At 43.3% G+C, this 21012-nt stretch overlaps 1 protein-coding gene across 1 annotated transcript in view; it reads left to right on the top strand.

The window, feature by feature from the left end:
• Positions 1 to 21012, top strand: part of ARID4B (AT-rich interaction domain 4B) — a 367662-nt gene that overhangs the window by 21775 nt on the left and 324875 nt on the right. The window contains exon 2 of the mRNA XM_077289130.1: positions 17375 to 17436. Within this exon, the coding sequence (XP_077145245.1) occupies positions 17431 to 17436 (6 nt within the window). The 5' untranslated portion in view covers positions 17375 to 17430. The remainder of the gene's footprint in view (positions 1 to 17374; positions 17437 to 21012) is intronic.

Genomic DNA, 21012 nt, shown 5'->3' with positions numbered 1-21012 from the left:
CTGTATAATATCATCTCTGCAGGACCTGGGTTGGCTGGTCAACCTAAAGAAATCAAAACTAGAGCCATCAACGGGTCAGACTTTCCTCGGTATTCTACTAAATTCAGAGGATCAGTTATGTCTCCTTCCAGAAGAAAAAAAGCAGAGGATTATGCACAAAGTCAGGACTGTAAGAAAATATCCAGATCTGACCTTGAGAGACGCAATGTCCCTTCTGGGGTCATTAACATCATGTATACCGGCCGTTCAGTGGGCTCAATTCCACATTCGGGTATTGCAAACTCAGATCTTAGATGCGTAAAGAAGTCTTCAAGGTCGCCTGAACGGAAGACTCAGACTATCCACCGCCACTCTTTACAGTCTGAAATGGTGGCTAAATATGGGACATTTGTCAAAAGGAGTACATTGGGGAATAGTACCAGACAACACGGTCACAACCGATGCCAGCCCGATAGGAAGGGGAGCTCACATAGGAGATATTTGGACACAAGGGCAATGGTCTCTCCTAGAAACCCAAAGATGCTCAAATTGGAAGGAGCTTACGACAGTAAAATATACCCTACTCAGGTGGCTACCGATCTTGCGGAATTCACATGTAAGGGTACAGTTAGACAACATGACAGTAGTGGCATATCTCAACCATTAGGGAGGGACAAGGTCAAGATCTCTAATGAACACCACTGCAGACATAATTGGCATTGCCGAAGCTCACTTCCCCTCTCTATCAGCAGTCCACATAAGAGGAGAACACAATACAGAGGCAGATTACCTCAGCCGTCATTCTCTACGTCAAGGAGAATGGTCTCTAAACCGGCTAGTGTTCAAACAGATAGTGGGTCTTTGGGGGTTACCCGTTATAGACCTATTTGCTACAAGGGAAAACAGACAGACCAGGAAGTTTGCATCCCTTCGGGTAGCAGACAAACCTTGTATAGTGGACTCCCTTCAGGCTCATTGAGATTTCCCTCTAGCATATGCATTTCCCCCAATGTGTCTGATTCCTCTAGTTCTCAAGAAGATCAGGGAGGAGAGGGCGAGAGTAATCCTAATTGCCCCTTTCTGGCCCAGGAGGGCATGGTTCTTACACAGGGCAATGTCAGTGACCGACCCTTGGTTGTTGCCTTCGAGTCTGGAACTTCTCTCTCAAGGTCCATTTCGTTACCCCAATGTGGAGTCTCTGCATTTGACGGTGTGGAATTTGAGAGGGAGTTGCTAGAGAGAAGGGGTTTTTCAAATGCCTTAATATCTACCCTTTTAAGTAGCCGAAAAGAAGTTACTACTAAAATTTATTCTAACGTCTGGAAGAAGTTCCTTGTCTTTCATCAACATCCATTAACAGACAAAGTTCCAATTCCGGCAATTCTGGAGTTTTTTACAGAAAGGCCGAGAATTGGGGTTGGCGGTAAATACCCTTAGAGTTCAGGTATCAGCCCTAGGAGCATTATATAACAGCAATGTGGCGGGAAATAGATGGGTATCTAGATTTATTTAAGCTAGTGAATGTAGTAACCCGGTTCATATTGCTAGATTACCGCCATGGGATCTAAATTTGGTTTTGGATGCTTTAACAGAACCCCCCTTTGAGCCGATAGATTCTGTCTCCATTAAAATTTTAACTTTAAAGACGGTTCTTCTAGTAGCCTTGACTTCTGCTAGAAGAGTGAGTGATATGCAAGCGTTGTCAGTAGACCCTCCCTATCTAATGGTCTTTCAGGATAGGATTGTTTTAAAACCAGATCCAGCATGTTTACCAAAGGTAGCTTCTAAGTTCCACAGAAGTCAGGAGATATATTTACCATCATTGTGACAATCCAGTTTCAGCAGAAGAACAGAAATGTCATATGCTAGATGTTAGAAGAACAGTATTAGAAGACTTGCACAAGACAGAACCTTGGAGGAAGAGTAGGGCTCTGTTTGTTTCCTTCCAGAATCCAAGGAAAGGGACGAGTGTAACAAAAGGTTCTATCGCCAGATGGATCAGAGATGCAATATGTCTTGCCTATTCTGCCAAAGGTCAAATACCACCGGAAGGCATCAAGGCCCTCTCCACTCGAGCCATGGCCTCATCCTGGGCAGAGAAAACAGACGTCTCCATAGACGTGATATGTAAGGCGGCAACGTGGTCATCTCCTTCCACCTTTTATAAACATTACCGTCTTGATCTATCATCTAAGGCCAGCTTAGAGTTTGGCCGTTCAGTACTTAGTGCTGTAGTCCCTCCCAGGTGATTAGTCTTTGAAAGTCTCTCGTTGGGTGCTGTCGTGGCTATAGCAAAACCGTTTTTTACTTACCGGTAATAGGATTTTACAGAGCCCACGACAGCACCCGCACATTGCCCCCCGGTAGTTAATCACTGGATTCCTGCACTCTGTTGAAAGGTGTGCCTTTAGTTGTCACTCTTTAGAGGTGATGGTATTCAGTAATGTTTAAGTATATATGATTGTGTACTAACTCAATGGCGGTGTCCCTTATACTCTGAAACACAAACTGGAGTGGTGAGGGGGACCGCCCCTTTAAATCTTGTAGGTTCCTGTCCAAGATGGTGGGCGGATCCCCGCTCTCGTAGGGTGCTGTCGTGGACTCTGTAAAATCCTATTACCGGTAAGTAAAAACCGTTTTTTTAAATATAGCATGGGGTCCCCCTATGTATGTTAACCAGCCAGAGTAAAGCAGACTACTGGGGCTGGTATTACAGGCTGGTTAGGGTTCAATATCCATGAACCTTACTAGCCTGGTAATACCAGGCTGCAGCAGTCTGCTTACCTTGGATGGTTAGCAAAAATAGTGGGATTTCCCTAAAAAAAAACCCGCATGGGTCCCCCTATTTTTTGTTAACCAGCCAAAGAAAAAGCATACAGCTGTGGCCTGGTATTCTCAGGCTGGCGAGGCCCATGGATTTTGGCCCTCACCAGCCTAAAAATAGCAGCCCGCAGCTGCCCCACAATTGGCGCTTCCAAAGATGCGCCAATTGTGGCACTTTACCTGGCTCTTCCCACTTGCCCTGCAGCGGTGGCAAGTAGGGTAATATTTGTGGGGTTGATGTCACCTGTGTATTGTCCAGTGACATCAAGCCCATGGATTAGTAATGGAGAGGCATCTATAAGACACCTGTCCATTACTAATCCTATAGTTATATGGTAAATAAAGACACGGACAGAATAAAGGCCTTTAATAATCTTAATTAAGCATACTTACTGCCACGCCTAATCCCCGAATCCCTTGATTTCCTGCAATAAAAAAAAAAATAATAAACCAAAGCAAATACTCCCTTGTCCGACGTAGTCCAATTACCGAGTGTACCATGACGAGTCCAGCTCTGCTACATCTGGATGCCTTTGGCTGAACAGTGGCAATATGCCACCATCCAGCCTGACATACAGACAGACACATCAGAGCTTGCAGATGACCACCGGAGATCACTTGGTCTCCGGCGGTCACTTGCACTGCAGTTCTCACGATCAGCTGTAAAGCTATAAAGATGTTGCGGTTTTACCGCATCTAATGATAGTCTGTGAAATTTATGTTGCGGAGACGGAGCGTCTCCGCAACATAAATAGACATGCTGCGGTCTGGAAAGACACAGGGAGCCGTGGGCGTCTTTTAACGCATAGTGGACATAGGACTTCTTGAAATCCCCTCCACTATGCTGTAACTTCTGGATGCTGCTGGTTTGATGCTGTGGCTTATACGGAGCGTCAAACCCGCAGCGTTTACGGACTGTGGAAACATACCCTTAACGTTACTGTTGATACCATTATTTTTTACATACAACTTTTTATCTCTATTTCATGTTTTGCGATGAAAAATTAAATTCTTAAGTGTGTTTGCCTTGTTTTTTTTCTGGTGTTGACCATTCAAAATAAATAATGTGACTGTTTTATAGTTTGGCAATAACAAATGTGTACCCCCCCCCCCTTCTGCATTTTTAGTGGCGAAACAGATTCGTTCACATCCAATAAATGCTCAATAACATTGAGATCTAAGGATGAAAGGGTCAAATCAACACTAAGTTCTGTCGTGTTCCTTATACCGTCCCTGAACAATTCTGGCTGTGTCTAAAGATGCTATAGGGAATACGGTTGCTTGAAGGTGTGTACTTTGTTTGCAGCACCGTTTAGGTGCTTAGTGTGTGGCAAATGTAACAGTCTTATGAATATCAGGACCCAAAGCTTTCCCACAGGACTGTGGATTCAGTAAGCCAAACCTCTGACTCCTCAATTTCCATGATGACTCCGACTCACTAATACATGGCTCATGTTTAAGTGATAAATTTACTGTAGTAAAATGGTAACATCAGGCTTTTAATCAATTATACAATAATCAAGCCATTTAGATAGAACATAAAATATATTTATTGGAATACAACTTTAGAGCAGAAACGTTTGCATATTTACAATTTATTTTACACTATGTAGTAAGTAGGGCAAACAGTTTAACAAATGTACTGAATAACATTTGTGCAGTCTATGAATTTGTTCTGAGAAATAGTATCGCCTCCATCAGATCCTCCTTTATAGATGACCTCAAATCTGACCTAAGTATTTTAACGCTAGAGAACAACCTCTATACTAACTTGGGTTGGTGGCAAAGCAGTAACCACATGGGCAACATCTCTAACAATTTCAGGGTATAAAGGAATTGCCTCGTGCACAGTCAGTTTTGATGAACAATTGAACTCTTCTACTACTTTGAGAGCAAGTGGAAAATTTTGCTGAAATATGGTCAATCTGTTTTCTGTGGGAGTTGAATCTTTTTCTTTGCAGCAATGCTTTGCCTGCTCCATGTCATCTAAATACTTTTCTAAATCCATCTCCTCATCTGATGAGGATGAAGAAATGGCAGCGGCAGCACTGACAGGACCCGAGTCCTCTTGCTCTTGGCAGTCCTGTAGCCCACTCCTCCTAACTGCTACCTCTATCAGAGCTTCTTTTCCTTTAGTAAGCTGTTGATCATCCAGCAATATATGATGACTTGGGTCCACATAAACAGCTACTAGCAGAATTTTATTTTCTAATCGTGTCTCTCTCCGTTTCATTGAAGCAGCAATGCCATCTGCTATTATTTAACCCCTTCCCGACCTTTGACGCATACGCTGCGTCATGAAAGTCTGTGCCTTCCCGACCTATGACGCAGCGTATGCGTCATGGAATGATCGCGTCCCTGCAGATCGGGTGAAGGGGTTAACTCCGATTTTACCCGATCTGCAGAGACAGGGGGAGTGGTGCTTCAGCCCAGGGGGGGTGGCTTCACCCCCCCGTGGCTACGATCGCTCTGATTGGCTGTTGAAAGTGAAACTGCCAATCAGAGCGATTTGTAATATTTCACCTAAAAAACTGGTGAAATATTACAATCCAGCCATGGCCGATGCTGCAATATCATCGGCCATGGCTGGAAATACTTAAGTGGACACCCCCCACCCCACCGATCGCCCCCCCAGTCCTCCGTTAGTCCTCCGGTCCCCTCCGTCCGCCTGCCGGCTCCCCCGTCCTCCTGTCCGCTCCCTCCTTGTGTGAATAAAGCCCCCCTGTGGTCCGATCACCCCCCCTGTGCTCCGACACCCCCCCCCCACCACCCCTTCATACTTACCGATCCTCCCGGTGTCCGGCCGTCTCCTCGCTGGGCGCCGCCATCTTGGAAAATGGCCGGCGCATGCTCAGTGCGCCCGCCGAATCTGCCAGTCGGCAGATTCCTTACAGGTACATTTTGATCGCTGTGGTAGGTTCTATCACAGCGATCAAAATAAAAAAAATAATAAATAACCCCCCCCTTTATCACCCCCATAGGGACAATAATAAAATAAAGAATTTTTTTTTTTTCTTTTTCCACTAGGGTTAGGGTTAGAACTAGGGGTAGGGTTAGGGTTAGGGGTAGGGTTATGGCATGTGCACACAGAGCGGATCGGCCGCGGATCCGCAGCGGATCGGCAGCGGATCGGCAGCGGATCCGCAGCGGATCCGCAGCGGATCGGCCGCGGATCCGCAGCGGATCCGCAGCGGATCCGCAGCGGATCGGCCGCGGATCCGCAGCGGATCCGCAGCGGATACGCAGCGGATCGGCCGCGGATCCGCAGCGGATCCGCAGCGGATACGCAGCGGATCGGCCGCGGATACGCAGCGGATCGGCCGCGGATCCGCAGCGGATCGGCAGCGGATACGCAGCGGATCGGCCGCGGATCGGCAGCGGATCCGCAGCGGATCGGCCGCGGATCCGCAGCGGATCGGCCGCGGATCGGCCGCGGATCCGCAGCGGATCGGCCGCGGATCGGCCGCGGATCGGCCGCGGATCCGCAGCGGATACGCAGCGGATACGCAGCGGATACGCAGCGGATCGGCCGCGGATACGCAGCGGATACGCAGCGGATTGGCCGCGGATTCGCAGCGGATTGGCCGCGGATCCGCAGCGGATTGGCCGCTGCGAATTCGAAGCAGTTTTCCATCAGGTTTACAGTACCATGTACACCTAAGGAAAACCAAATCCGCTGTGCCCATGGTGCGGAAAATTCCATGCAGAAACGCTGCGTTGTATTTTCCGCAGCATGTCAATTCTTTGTGCGGATTCCGCAGCGTTTTACACCTGTTCCTCAATAGGAATCCGCAGGTGAAATCCGCACAAAAAAACACTGGAAATCCGCTGTAAATCCGTAGGTAAAACGCAGTGCCTTTTACCTGCGGATTTTTCAAAAATGGTGCGGAAAAATCTCACACGAATCCGCAAAGTGGGCACATAGCCTTAGGGTTAGGGTTGGAATTAGAGTTAGGGTACCGTCTCACAGTGGCACTTTGGTCGCTACGACGGTACGATCCATGACGTTGTGTCTGACACGCAGCAGCGATCAGGGACCCTGCTGAGAATCGTACGTCGTAGCAGATCGTTTGGAACTTTCTTTCGTCGCTGGATCTCCCGCTGTCATCGCTGGATCGGTGTGTGTGACAGCGATCCAGCGATGCGTTCACTTGTAACCAGGGTAAACATCGGGTTACTAAGCGCAGGGCCGCGCTTAGTAACCTGATGTTTACCGTGGTTACCAGCGTAAAAGTAAAAAAAAAAAAAAAAACGTACATACTCACATTTCGGTGTCCTTCAGGTCCCTTGCCGTCTGCTTCCCGCTCTGACTGTCTGCCGGCCGGAAAGTGAGAGCACAGCACAGCAGTGACGTCACCGCTGCGCTCTGCTCTCACTGTATGGCGGCACTCAGTCAGAGCGGGAAGCAGACGGCAAGGGACCTGAAGGACACCGAAATGTGAGTATGTACGTTTTTTTTTTTTTACTTTTACGCTGGTAACCACGGTAAACATCGGGTTACTAAGCGCGGCCCTGTGCTTAGTAACCCGATGTTTACCCTGGTTACCTGGGACCTTGGCATCGTTGGTCGCTGGAGAGCGGTCTGTGTGACAGCTCCCCAGCGACCACACAATGACTTTCCAACGATCACGGCCAGGTCGTATCGCTGGTCGTGATCTTTGGTAAATCGTTATGTGAGACGGTACCCTTAGGGTTGGAATTAGGGCTAGGGTTGGAAATAGGGTTAAGATTAGGCTTGTGATTAGGGTTAAGGATAGGGTTAGGGTTGTGTTGGGGTTACAGTTGTGGGTAGGGTTGGGATTAGGGTTAGGATTAGGGTTGGATTTAGGGTTACGGGTGTGTTGGGGTTAGGGTTGTGGTTAGGGGTGTGTTGGGGTTAGGGTTGTGATTATGGTTATGGCTACAGTTGGGATTAGGGTTAGGGGTGTGTTGGGGTTAGTGTTGAAGTTAGAATTGAGGGGTTTCCACTGTTTAGGCACATCAGGGGTCTCCAAATGCAACATGGCGCCACCATTGATTCCAGCCAATCTTGCGTTCAAAAAGTCAAATGGTGCGCCCTCCCTTCCAAACCCCGACGTGCGCCCAAACAGTGGTTTACCCCCACATATGGGATACCAGCGTACTCAGGACAAACTGGGCAACAACTATTGGGGTCCAATTTCTCCTGTTACCCTTGCAAAAAAAAAAAATTACTTGCTAAAACATAATTTTGAGGAAAGAACAATTATTTTTTATTTTCACGGCTCTACGTTATAAACTTATGTGAAACACTTGGGGGTTGAAAGTGCTCACCACACATCTAGATAAGATCCTTTTGGGGTCTAGTTTCCAAAATGGGGTCACTTGTGGGGTGGTTTCTACTGTTTAGGCACATCAGGGGCTCTGCAAATGCAACGTGACGCCCGCAGACCATTCCATCAAAGTCTGCATTTCAAATGTCACTACTTCCCTTCCGATCCCTGACGTGCGCCCAAACAGTGGTTTACCCCCACATATGAGGTATCAGCGTACTCACAACAAACTGAGCAACAAATATTGGGGTCCAATTTCTCCTGTTACCCTTGTGAAAATAAACAATTGCTTGCTAAAACATCTTTTTTGAGGAAAGAAAAATTATTTTTTATTTTCACGGCTCTGCGTTATAAACTTCTGTGAAGCACTTGAGGGATCAAAGTGCTCACCACACATCTAGATTAGTTTCCTTGTGGGTCTAGTTTCCAAAGTGGGGTCAATTGTGGGGAGTTCCTACTGTTTAGGCACATCAGGGGCTCTGCAAATGCAACGTGACGCCCGCAGAGCATTCCATTAAAGTCTGCATTTCAAAACGTCACTACTTCCCTTCCGCTCCCCGACGTGTGCCAAAACAGTGGTTTACCCCCACATATGGGGTATCAGCGTACTCAGGAGAAACTGCACAACAACTTTTGGGGTCCAATTTCTCCTGTTACCCTTGGGAAAATAAAAAATTGTGGGTTAAAAAATCATTTTTGAGGAAAGAAAAATAATTTTTTATTTTCATGGCTCTGCGTTATAAACTTCTGTGAAGCACTTGAGGGATCAAAGTGCTCACCACACATCTAGATTAGTTCCTTGGGAGGTCTAGTTTCCAATATGGGGTCACTTGTGCGGGAGCTCCAATGTTTAGGCACACAGGGGCTCTCCAAACGCGACATGGTGTCCGCTAATGATTGAAGCTAATTTTCCATTCAAAAAGCCAAATGGCGTGCCTTCCCTTCCGAGCCCTGCCGTGCGCCCAAACAGTGGTTTACCCCCACATATGGGGTATCATCGTACTCAGGACAAACTGGACAACAACATTTGGGGTCCAATTTCTCCTATTATCCTTGGGAAAATAAAAAACTCCGGGCTAAAAATCATTTTTGAGGAAAGAAAAATATTTTTTTATTTTCATGGCTCTGCGTTATAAACTTCTGTGAAGCACCTGGGGGTTTTAAGTGCTCACTATACATCTAGATTAGTTCCTTGGGGGGTCTAGTTTCCAAAATGGGGTCACTTGTAGGGGAGCTCCAATGTTTAGGCACACAGGGGCTCTCCAAACCTGACATGGTGTCCGCTAACGATGGAGATAATTTTTCATTCAAAAAGTCAAATGGCGCTCCTTCCCTTCCGAGCCTTACCATGTGCCCAAACAGTAGTTTACCCCCACATATGAGGTATTGGCGTACTCAGGAGAAATTGCCCAACAAATTTTAGGATCCATTTTATTCTGTTGCCCATGTGAAAATGAAAAAATTGAGGCTAAAAGAAAATTTGTGTGAAAAAAAAAGTACTTTTTCATTTTTACGGATTAATTTGTGAAGCACCTGGGGGTTTAAAGTGCTAACTATGCTTCTAGATACGTTCCTTGGGGGGTCTAGTTTCCAAAATGGGGTCACTTGTGGGGGAGCTCCAATGTTTAGGCACACAGGGGCTCTCCAAACGCGACATGGTGTCCGCTAATGATTGAAGCTAATTTTCCATTCAAAAAGCCAAATGGCGTGCCTTCCCTTCCGAGCCCTGCCGTGCGCCCAAACAGTGGTTTACCCCCACATATGGGGTATCATCGTAGTCAGGACAAACTGGACAACAACATTTGGGGTCCAATTTCTCCTATTATCCTTGGGAAAATAAAAAACTCCGGGCTAAAAATCATTTTTGAGGAAAGAAAAATATTTTTTTATTTTCATGGCTCTGCGTTATAAACTTCTGTGAAGCACCTGGGGGTTTAAAGTGCTCACTATGCTTCTAGATACGTTCCTTGGGGGGTCTAGTTTCCAAAATGGGGTCACTTGTGGGGGAGCTCCAATGTTTAGGCACACGGGGGCTCTCCAAACGCGACATGGTGTCCGCTAAAGATTGGAGCCAATTTTTAATTCAAAAAGTCAAATGGCGCTCCTTCCCTTCCGAGCCCTGCCGTGCGCCCAAACAGTGGTTTACCCCCACATATGAGGCATCAGCGTACTCAGGACAAATTGGACAACAACATCCGTGGTCCAGTTTCTCCTTTTACCCTTGGGAAAATAAAAAAATTGTTGCGAAAAGATCATTTTTGTGACTAAAAAGTTAAATGTTAATTTTTCCCCTATTTGTTGCTTCTGCTGCTCTGAAACACCTGAAGGGTTAATAAACTTCTTGAATGTGGTTTTGAGCACCTTGAGGGGTGCAGTTTTTAGAATGGTGTCACTTTTGGGTATTTTCAGCCATATAGACCCCTCAAACTGACTTCAAATGTGAGGTGGTCCCTAAAAAAAATGGTTTTGTAAATTTTGTTGTAAAAATGAGAAATCACTGGTCAAATTTTAACCCTTATAACTTCCTAGCAAAAAAAAAATTTGTTTCCAAAATTGTGCTGATGTAAAGTAGACATGTGGGAAATGTTATTTATTAACTATTTTGTGTCACATAACTCTCTGGTTTAACAGAATAAAAATTCAAAATGTGAAAATTGCAAAATTTTCAAAATTTTCACCAAATTTCCGTTTTTTTCACAAATAAACTCAGAAATTATCGACCTAAATTTACCACTAACATGAAGCCCAATATGTCACGAAAAAACAATCTCAGAACCGCAAGGATCCGTTGAAGCGTTCCTGAGTTATTACCTCATAAAGGGACACTGGTCAGAATTGCAAAAAATGGCAAGGTCATTAAGGCCAAAATAGGCTGGGTCATGAAGGGGTTAAACCTCCCCTTTGGGATAGGCAAAACAAGTTCTTCCGCTCCTTTATAAAAAATGCCAGGAGGTAAATCCTTAGCTTGTAACTTTTTAGTCACTGTAAATGGATGATGAAGCAATGCCTTCAGTTCAGCCACCTGTGTCCATTGACCTTCATGTAGTGTTTCCAGAGGGTTAGCCATATCTACAAAGAAGGGTTTAAGCTCAAGCAAACGCTCAATCATTAAATAGGTGCTGCCCCACTGAGTGGCTTGATCCACAATTGCCCCTTTTCCAGCATATCTCTTCAAGAAGGAATCAATTTTAGGTGTTCTGGCAGCAATAGCCAATTTCCTCAGTTTGCTAATCAGAGTTCCAGCATGTCCCTCTTGCAGACTATCTTTTATTGCCATCTGCAGCGTGTTCACAACACAGCTCATGTGATGAATAGGAAAGAGGTGTGAAGCAGCTTCAACAAGATCATCTAATTGTAAAGGATCATTTTGCTGTTCTTCTGTAGTAATATCTGTTTATTCCTCTGTTATGGGAACAGGACTGTGGCCTTCCATCTCCAACATACTGAATGTGAAATGTTTTTCTAGCTACTGTTCACCTTCACCTTATTCTCATTCATCAGTTACATTGTACCTATCATGTTTGAAGCATTATCAGTTACAATAGCAAGAACCTGCTCTTTTTTGAGTTCATAATCTTGCAGAACTTGTTCCACTAAGGTCTGGAGAAACTGACTGCTGTGAGAGCTTTAGTATCTTTTACTGCCAGTGTCATAACTATTTTTTTGTTGTCTCAAACATATCAAACGTTGATAGCAAAATAGTTCACTCTGTGACTTCTGCAGGCATCCATTTTAAGAAACACAAAGCATCTCTTGATAGTCTTTTTAAGATCTTCCTTTTTAGTTAAGGGTTTCTTCAATCACTAATTTTCTAATACTTTCTCTTTCCAGAGAAACACCAAGTTTGCCGGCCATTTCTCCATTAAGAGCTGTAAAAGCTGGTCATGCAAATAATAATGGTACACTGTCCTGGATCACAACAAGCTCGATGAGCTGTCTTTTAAACACATCTACTGTCATTGTTATAGTAACTTGGTCACTTACAAAATATCTTGAAACTGATGTTTAAGATGCTCTTTCCTCCTCCTTTGGTGGGAAGTGCTGGTCTCTGGTTTCTTGGTGCTACTGTGATCATTTTCAATCACAGCTTTGTAAACTTCTGGGTGGCAGCCAGGTACGGACTGGGGCTGAAATTCAGCCCTGGCACTTGAAATCACAGAGGCCCTTGTTGTCCCCGTCCCCAAGAACCAGATGGGATATATTACTAATATTACCCTGAATGGAGGAAAGGAAGATTTACTACAAGACCAATATTTCTAATGATACCCGTGGCCTGCTGGGGTAAGTGACGGAGTCAGCGACTTGGTGCTCCATCACAACTCTTAACAGTATGGTGTCTTGAGAACACCGATTCTGTTAGCAATGTAGCAGACAAGGCAGGTCATGAGCTGACTGGCTCTTCTGGCATTTGCCAGATGGCCAGTCCAACCCTGGTGGCAGCATTGTATATTTTAGATTGGAAGCTCTTGAAGGAGCATTATCACTGCCTGAGCATGCACTGATTTTGGCATCACTGCATTTGTCTTCATCTGGGTCACTTATACACTGACACAAAATGGTTTTTATCTTGAGTCACTGTGAAATGCTCAAATACAGCTGACTTCATAAAATGCTTCTTAGACATTTTGTAATTATGTAAATTCGCTCTCAAAATTTGTCCTGTAAAAAAAAAAAAAAGGTGTATTGTAATTCTTGCAAGAATAGGGAATCGTGCACTGCATAATTTAGGATGGAAATAAAACAATCTTTGCATAAATCGATAGGACAGATAATAAGTATAAAGTTTGTAAAATATGTTGTTAACTTTAATCTGGACTTTCAATGTCAGGCTTGTCTCGGGGTACAGCTGACTAAATGCTTCACATCATATTTCTTCACAGTCTATGAAGAGGGGAAGAGGGAGCATATTTGTGCTGAATCATATTCTAGAACGCACACAAAAATGTGTACTCATCGATCCCGTTACTGTATTTCCGAATGAGATGTTAGAAAACAGTTTTTCCCCTTATAATCTATGTATAGTGTAAATAAGTCATCAGATCAGCTAATTTCTCCAAAAATGAGCTAAGGTCAAAGTCAACACTGATCGTACCTGATGCAGTAATAGTGTAGAGCTGACAGCTGCTGCATTTTTACGCATTGATGAATGCTGTTCACCTATATCCGAGGTCAGTGTTAAGTCGTATTATTGGTCACTAAGGCCTCTTCCACACTTCCGTCTTTCTTTTTCTGTCACAATGGGTCATTTTGTGGGAAAAAAAAATAAATGGATCCAGCAAATGTTTCTGCTGGATCCGTTTTTTCTCATAGACTTGTATCAGCGATGGGTTGTGAGGATGGCCTTCCATTTCATCCGTCGTGCACTGTTTCCGTAGTAAAATCGCTGTCCGTCGGGCGGAGACAACGCACATAGAAACTTTTTTTGTGTACGTCGGAAAATCTCCCAGCGACTGATCCTGGTCTGTCCGTCGTAGGCTATAACTGAAGCCTATGGATGCCGGATCCGTCTCTGACTGTCAAAAGCAGGAATTCAGCGACGAATGCCTTCTTTTGAAACTGAGCATGTGCGGAAAAATTTCCAGTCAGGGAAATTCTCTCTCCCGCTCTCTCTTTACTATTGATGCTGCTTATGCAGCATCAATAGTAAAATATATAATTTTAAAAATAATAAAAAAATCATGATATTCTTACCTTCCGGCGTGCCCCACAGCCTTCGCGATACTCCCAACAGCTCCCGTTCCCAGTGATGCTTGGTCTCTTCACAGGTCATTGTCTCACAAGGCATCACTGGGAACAGGAGTTGTTGGGAGCATCGGGAAGGCTGCGGGAAATGCTGGAAGGTGAGAATCACGGTTTTTATTTTTTAAATTATTTTTAACATGGGTTGTGTTGTGTATGCGTTTTCGCAGCGGAAAAACGCGTCGCACATAGCGAGATGCTGTATATAAATAAATACCAAGAACATGTAAATTCAATAAAGAAGCATAGCGCAAGTAATGTTGCCTTGTTATATAATTACATAGGTAAAAGGTAAGACAATGAAATATACAGCAGAAAAAAGAAATATTAAAAATCAATGGGATAAATGCATCATGAGGGTATTAGTTTATACTAGTAGCCTGGAAAAGTGCATGGTGCAATCCAAAACATGAGGCTGTACATGCAGCAGAGGAAACCTAGATAGCTATCAGATGGAAATAATCCATAATAATAATAACATAATTCCAACCAAGATGACACACCGCTGCCCCCACACACCACTCCAATGTGCGTTTTGCTATCGCTTTGACTCCTGTGCCACTTGGGGTGGCCCTTACTGAAGGTAGACTGTTTGGCTAGTGCTTAGTGTAGGATTTATCTAATGTAGAAGTTGCTTCATTTCAAGATGCTCCTATAAAGAAAGTCCGACCTTTTATATGCTGTCACTTTCTGTGTTTGCTTTGCCTACCTTTTGATCCTAATCTCACACATTGCTTAGGCGCGTGTCCACCTCCGACATAAATGGCATATATATTTTACTAGATGGAAGCCCACTGCTATCGCATCGGGAGGGCGGTAATGTCACAATGGGGGCAGGCTTTGCAGCATTGAGAATCTTTCCCCACCTAGCCACTCTCTTTCCTCATGTGCTGACTTCTCCCGTCTGTGCTCTCTTCTTTGACTTGTCTACCCCATGTGCTACCCCCTTCTCTACTGTCTTTCTCCTTCCTGTGCTGTGTGCTCCCCTCACGTGCTATCCCGTTTGAGCTGTCTCACACCTGTGCTGTATCTCTCACCCCTGTGCGCTTTCTCCCCATCTGCTGTCTTCTTCTTTCATGTCATATCTTCTTTGACCTGTGTACCCCATGTTCTCTCCCCCTTGTCTGCGCTCTCTCTCCCCACCTCTGCTGTCTTCTTCCCTCATGTGTTCTCTCGTTTGAGCTGTCTCCCCCGTGTGTCCTCTTTCCTATGTGCACTGACCCCTCCCCCTGTGTTAAAATGAAAGCAAAGTAGATAAAGGTAACATTTTATTAACATGTAATGACAAAATGTATACAAAAATGTATGACAAAGGTGCTTTAATTTACATTGTATCCACAGAAGGACTAAAAAAACACAATCAGGGGACTCATGTGCTTGACGCCTACGCTTATATGCATTGTTTTTGTCCCAGCGATGCTGTTGCTCTTCTAGAGTCTCATTTGCCCGTTATTGTCTTCGATGTTGTGCATTTGCTGCTTTACTTACATTGTGATTGGTGTACGCCATGTTGGCATTGATATTTGCTTTTTAAAGGGTTTTTTTCCCACAAACGAAAGTTCATTTTAAAAATTGTCTCTGTCTGACCATGTACAGAACATGCCACAGCTCCTGGGCCGGTGGAGGAAGCAAAAGACAATACTGACATTACAGCAGGAGATCGCAGAGGATACATTTTGTGAGAGAAAATATTGTTTAAAAACAGTCAGTGAAATATCTTACCTGACAAAATGAATCCTCTGTTATCCCCTGCTATAATGTCAGTATTGTCTTTTTGCTTCCTCCCCTGCCCAGGAGATATGTTATGCTCCGTACACGGTGAGACACAGACAATTTTTAAAATGAACCTTCATTCGTGGGAAAACCCCTTTAATGTGACCGGCTTCCACTGCCTGTAGACACGTCGCGCATCTGCCTCCGGGATCAGCCGAATGATTCACTGCGCCTGTGCGGAATTCGCGCAGGCACAGTAAATCAGACCGCCGCTATATTTGTGCAGACAGATGGTCACATTGAACTGCGCATGCACTCCTGCTGTACAATGATGGCGGCGGTCAGTGAATCATTTGGCTGATCCCAGCGGCAACGTGTTCGTGACTGTGTTCCGCTCGTGGTACCGCGCAAGAGGCTGTGTACAGTGTATAGTGTGTGGTGCGTACTGCGCATACAGTGTGTGTGTGGTGCAACGGTGTTCCGCTGGTGGTACCGCGCAAGAGGCTGGTACCACCAGTAGTTTCCATATTGAGACACCCATCACTTGGGTGTCTCAATATGGCGGTCGGTGTACTTTCGCCGCTTGGAATTCTGGGATACGGACACATCTGGACGGAACAGGATGTGAAGACATTACAAGGTAAGTATATATTAAGATGAGCACAGAGCTGTTGCTCTAGCCAGTGGCATTAGAGCTCCTGTCAGTACTTAAAGTTGAAAGTGACCCTTAGCCAGAGATCTACACAGAACGCAATGAGGATTGATATGTCAGTCATGATTAACGGGTTTATGAATCCAGCCTTTTTACTTTGTAGCAAATGCGCAAATTATAGATATGACCTAAATAATGCTTTTATTATATTTCTTGTTCGAATTTTATGACCAGAATTCTCAGTCTTTATTAGTAATAAACAATATTCATCGAGATGACTCTAACATTTGCCTAGTGTGGTTGACAAAGCAGCTTTGCAAAATATTTTTTTAAATCTCTATAAATTTTCAATGAAATTGAGATCAGTGCTATTTGGTGCCAATTCCCTTTTGTTACTGTGTCTTTTCACAAGAAAAGCTTTTGCATGATGCATTATTAGACTAAAAAAAATGACTTGGGTCTCATTCCTGCCCTAACTGCAAGAAGGATTTAATAAAAAAAAAATTATAGATACGTGTATAGAAAGCAAAATGTTGCATATGGCTGCAGTATAAGTTGTCGTATTGCACTAGTAAAACTGGCATGCAAAGACCGACTTGAACAGCTAAATGTCTAGATTTATTATTGTATTGTTTTCAACAAAATTCAGCCCCCTTCCCAAATATGACATAGTAAGAAAAGCTAGGTAGGTACAAGATCAAAACGCCTGCTCCTCCAACAAGTCGCTGTATTGGTACGTACTGGAGTTAAATTTGACTAGTAATTGTTTGCACCGCATACACTTTGTGAGATAGTTGCAGGTAAATTGCCTAACATCCTATTATGCCACAGGTAATAGAACAAGGCATTAGTCCATATATTTTCTTAGATCCACATGTGTGATTTATGCATGGCAATTTAGCTGCTTGCGAAGCCTCAGCCACTGGACATCGCTGTCAGTAAGGTTTCCAGACTAGTTGTAAAGAAATACAGGATTGCCGATTACTGCAAATAAATTTGCAATTGAAGACAGCCATATGAAACCGCATTCTTTAATATTTCTGCCTCTTCCAAATTCACATTGGCATTTTTATACAATAACTAAGCACCAAATATTTAGCGTTGTTCACGTGTCATTGTTATTTTGCTGTAGTTATTATTCAGTGTTTTATTTTCCTTTTTATCTATCATTTCACAGGTCTAAGACTGGAACCTTGAAAACTTCTCAAACATTTTCCCAACTTTGCAGTAATTATGAAGGTATGTATTAAATATTCTCTTTCTTACAATATCATGTTCGAGACAGTAGAAATCAAAGTTTATTTTGAAATAACTTGCTCAAAAACCAAGATTATTCTTGCGTAAAGTCTTCATTAGAAGGCTGTAAGAAAACTTTTCTGTTGTTGGCCAAGAGTGCACACACCTAAGGTTGTGGTTGCACAGGGGTGGATTCACTGCGGATTTTATATGCAGAGTCCACAGTACAAATCTGAATCACACTTCCGTTCAGTTTAAGCAAATTGGTTTTTCAAAACCCAATTCATGTCAAAAGAAAAAAAAATCTGTATACAGTGCCTTGCGAAAGTATTCGTCCCCCTGGAACTTTTCAACCTTTTCCCACATATCATGCTTCAAACATAAAGATACCAAATGTAAACTTTTGGTGAAGAATCAACAAGTGGAACACAATTGTGAAGTTGAACGAAATTTATTGGTTATTTTAAATTTTTGTGGAAATTCAAAAGCTGAAAAGTGGGGCGTGCAATATTATTCGGCCCCTTTAACTTAATACTTTGTTGAAGCATGGTATCTTTGTTTGAAGCATGATATGCGGGAAAAGATTGAAAAGTTCCAGGGAGCCGAATAGTTTCGTAAGGCACTGTGTATAATCATACAGTGAAAATGTAAAATACTTGACACTGCGAGAAGACCATCCGTCTGAGCAGATTTTGGATTCCTCATTGGCAAATCTTCCTCATGTAAACAAAGATTTAAAGAGAATGAGTTATGCCACCTAGGTTTGATTGTATATGGAAATTTTTTTATTTTTTTTATTTTTTTTTAGTATGGTTCGTAAGTTTAGAAAAAAAAAAATGAAGAACTGAAGAAATCTCAAACTTAATGAGATTCTAGAATTTAAAATTGACTTCTGAAAATATATCATGATCTTCTATCTGCTGCAGTCCTAAAAATATTACATGGTATCCTTGCTACTTGTCATTAAGTCTTATAATTGTGTGCATATTAGTAGAGATTAGACTGGAAAGTGATGCACAGATATGCCGATGCTCCCATTGACACCAAGAACGAACCAAAATATTTACTAGGGAACCCCCACATGTACTTATGCTGGCTAACAGATGTAAATCATTCAGCTGCGGCAAGAAAAACTAAATCTCCGAGCACTAAAAAATACTCGGAGGACCCCCGAGCATGCTCAGGAAGTCTTGAGTAAGGAGTATATTCGCTCATCACTACTGCTCATCTATTTCATGACAGAAGTAAGATTTGTGGTGAGTCAGGCGCTTCTGACTCAGTCACGTCCCCCTCATAAAGACTGGTGTGAACAACGCCAGTCTTGTTGAATCTGGTCCTATGTTCTTGTTGTGAGTATTTACGCCTCTTCTAATGTATCCCATGAATGTATTTGGTTTGGCAGCAGCTGCCTGGCATTGATCACTAAAGCGGAGTTTGCTTCCACCAATACCACTGAGTTTTTTTTTTTAGTTTTTCCCAGTGTTTTTCTAAATATTTAACTCCTAATTATACATTTTATTTCTTCTGCCCAAGTGCATGACCTTACATTTATCCATATTAAATTTCAATTGCTCAAAATCCCCTGTAGTTCAGAATTACTATTCACCGCCCCCAACCTTCCCACGGTGACTTTGAAAATCACATGTACCAGGTGCTTGACGTACAGAGCCTTGGGTTGGGTTTCCTATCAAATGGTAATAGATGTACAGTATTTTCTGGGAGGACCCCATTAAAGTGGAAATCATTCACTTGCCCAACCCTGTAAATATAAATAAACTAAGTGCCCGTTTATGTTATGGAATATTAGATGATCAAACTTAACCCCTTAATGACCACCAATACGACTTAAAACTGACCTGCGATATAAGAAACTAGCATCCTCCAACAGGTGAGATTCCAGCAGCTGTCGGCTGTACACTACGGCTGACAACTTGCTGCATCAGCCATGATAATTGTTGGCATCGACCATAGCAGTTTAACCCCTCAAATACTGCTGTAAGTGGTCACTACAGCATCTACTGTAGATAGTTAAGAGTGTGAGGGCTACCTCTGTAATCCCATCGGCACCCTGAGGTCTTGATTGTGTGGTCCTGATAAATGGCAATTCACGGCAAAATAATGGCCTTAGAGTCTGACTGCTATATCAGCCTGTTCAGAAGTTAGAAACATTTTAGGCCTCTTTCACACTTTCGTTTTTTGCCATCCGTCGCAATCCGTCGTTTTGGTAAAAAAAGGATCCTGCAAAAGTGCTTGCAGGATGCGTTTTTTTGCCATTGACTGTTATTGACGACGGATTGCGACGGATGGCCACACGTCGCATCCGTCGTGCAACGGATGCGTCGTGTTTTTGAGGTCCGTCGTGACGAAAAAACGTTCATTGTAACGTTTTTTCGTCTGTCGGATCCGCCATTTCCGACCGCACATGCGTGGCCGGAACTCCGCCCCCTCCTCCCCGGACTGCATAATGGGCAGCGGATGCATCGTAAAACTGCATCCGCTGCCCATGTTGTGCACAACGTCCGTCGGGCCGACGTTTTGCGATGGCCCCGTACCGACGGAAATGTGAAAGTAGCCTAAGGTGGTAAAAATACATTTTTTTCATTCCTGTCATGTCACTTTGCAATAATTCCTGAAAAGCACCTGAAGGTTTAATAAACTACATGAAAGCAATTTTGAATATGTTGAGGGGTGCGGTTTTTAAAATGGTATCACTTTTGGGGGATTCCAATATATAGGACCCTCAATCATTTAAAAACCTGAAGTGGTCCCTAAAAAAATAAGTTTTGGAAATTTCCTTGAAAAAAAATTTAATTACTGCTACATTTTTAAATCTCTTAAAATGTTAATAAAGTAAAACTACATTTTACAAATGGCGCTGATGTAAAGCGGACATCAGGGAAATGTAATTTATTAATGTTTTTGTGGTGGATTAAAGGGATAATTATTCAAAGTTTGAAAATTGTTTATTAATAAACACACAACATATCAACTTAAAGGGAATATCTCACCCCCTGGGACGTATATGTCCTATTAATATGGGCATACAGGTGATAGAAATGTTACACTAGTCCTTCCTGTATGCCTCATATTAATGGTCTTGTTGTGGAGAAATGTTATATTCTTCCTTATGCTATTGATTTCTTCCAGGCCCCGGGGCATGTGGTACCTGGAAGAAATTCCTGCCTCCTCCCATGCACATCAGTTATGGTGCCGGAATCCCACAACTGTGCTCTGCATTCCTTCAGAAATACGTACCTCTTCTTCCCTTTTATGGGAACTGCATTCCCGGAGGGGTGACAGATTATACCATTATCATAAAGTATAATGTGTCACGAAAAAACAATATCCAAATCAATGGGATATGTTAAAGCATTCCAGAGTTATTGCTACATAAAGTGACAATGGTCAGATGTAAGAAATTTGGCCTGGTCATTAAGGGGTTAAAGAGAGAACTATCTTATGTACGCAAAATAATTGTGTTTTTTTTTCTTTTACAATTTTTTTTTTTTTTTTATTGCACAGCATTAAAGCTTTACATGTCATTTATTCTGTTTTATAGTTTTTCATCTGCATGAAAAT

Source organism: Ranitomeya variabilis, chromosome 2 (genome assembly GCF_051348905.1).
Source record: "Ranitomeya variabilis isolate aRanVar5 chromosome 2, aRanVar5.hap1, whole genome shotgun sequence".
Taxonomy (NCBI): domain Eukaryota; kingdom Metazoa; phylum Chordata; class Amphibia; order Anura; family Dendrobatidae; genus Ranitomeya; species Ranitomeya variabilis.
Note: the sequence above shows the minus strand (reverse complement) of the source record. Positions and strands in the feature narration are given on the sequence as shown.